General features: G+C 62.1%; 1 protein-coding gene across 1 annotated transcript; it reads left to right on the forward strand.

Moving 5' to 3' along the window:
• Positions 1-262: 262 nt before the first annotated feature.
• On the forward strand, positions 263-1,552 carry LOC105303445 (tumor-associated calcium signal transducer 2-like; the record flags this gene model as incomplete). The annotated part of the gene is made up of 1 exon (XM_011377079.2): positions 263-1,552. A coding segment is annotated over exon 1 (732 nt), but the record flags the coding sequence as incomplete, so codon positions are not given.

Raw genomic sequence — 1,552 nt, forward strand, 5'->3', positions numbered from 1 at the left:
CCATTCCGTCTCCACAAACATTTATTTGAGGTCTCATTAACAGCCAGGCAGAGAACCAAAGACTTCTCCCAGGAATCTGAGAAAAATGATGGCTGAGAGACTCTAAGTCTCCACGCCTCGACTTCATCACCTGTAAGGACTGAGGTGAGGATGGGATAATGCCTGTGAACTGTAAACTATAAAAATCTGTGCTATTACGAGGACTGGGAAAAGAGGAAGTAAAAGAACTTAAAGCAGGAAGTTAAAGAACTTAAAGCAGGAACAAGGGCTGGGAAAGAGGAGAAAAAGGAGTAGGAGATAGGGGACAAAAGCATGACAGTCCCGCAATACTTTTCGATGCAATTCCCGAGAATTCCAGCCCAGGAGAGGGGCCAGGACCCCCGTTCAAAGTACTCAGCTAGAAGCTGCGCCTAGGGCGGGTTCCTCCACAGGTGGGGCCAAGAGGGCCGGGGGCGAGTCACAGGCGGCTCTTAGGTGAGTATCGGTTCTCCTCTCTCAGGCTTTCGGTCCAGAGAAGGGAGGGGCACCCTCCGCTCCCCTGATCCTATCGCGGACGGCGCAGGGCGTGCTGTGCCTTCTGTAGGACGGAGACGGGGACGGGGACGGGGCGTGCGGGATGTGTCACCCAAATACCAGAGGGTGAGTTGGCGGCGGAACCAGCCCGGCAGGTCCAGCGGAGTATAAGAGCGAGAGGGAGCGGCCGGCGGCAGAAGCCTGGAAACTGACTCAGACTGCGGAGCCGGAGCCCAGCAAAGCCCCAGAGCCCCTGAGCCCCAGAGCCCCGTCCGCCCGCGTCCCGTCCGCGCTCCTAGGCCCCATCATGGCCCGGGGCCCGGGTCTCGCGCTGCAGTCGCAGCCGCTGCTTTCGCTGCTGCTTCTGGCGGCGGTGGCTAGCCATGCTGCCGCTGAGGCCAACTGCACGTGCCCCACCAATAAGATGACCATCTGCAGCCGGGACGGCCCCGGAGGCCGCTGCCAGTGCCGTGCCCTCGGCTCGGGCTTCGAGGTCAACTGCTCCACGCTGACTTCCAAATGCCTGCTGCTCAAGGCGCGCATGACAGCCCCCAAGCACGGCCGCTCGCTGGTACGACCGAGCGAGCACGCGCTCGTGGACAACGACGGCCTGTACGACCCCGACTGCGACCACGAGGGCCGCTTCAAAGCCCGCCAGTGCAACCAGACGTCGGTGTGCTGGTGCGTGAACTCGGTGGGGGTGCGCCGCACGGACAAGGGCGACCTGAGTCTGCGTTGCGATGACCTGGTGCGCACCCACCACATCCTCATCGAACTGCGCCATCGCCCAGCCTCTCGCGCCTTCGATCACGCGGATCTGGACGCCCAGCTGCGGCGGCTCTTCCACGAGCGTTACCAGCTGCCCCCCAGGTTCGTGGCGGCCGTGCACTACGAGCAGCCCACCATCCAGATCGAGCTGCAGCAGAACATGTCGCAGAAGGCTCCCGGAGATGTGGACATCGCCGACGCTGCCTACTACTTCGAGAGGGACGCCAAGGGGGAGTCGCTGTTCCCGGGCCGCGACGGCCTCGACCTGAAC

This window comes from Pteropus vampyrus, unplaced genomic scaffold (assembly GCF_000151845.1).
Source record: "Pteropus vampyrus isolate Shadow unplaced genomic scaffold, Pvam_2.0 Scaffold305, whole genome shotgun sequence".
NCBI classification, from domain to species: domain Eukaryota; kingdom Metazoa; phylum Chordata; class Mammalia; order Chiroptera; family Pteropodidae; genus Pteropus; species Pteropus vampyrus.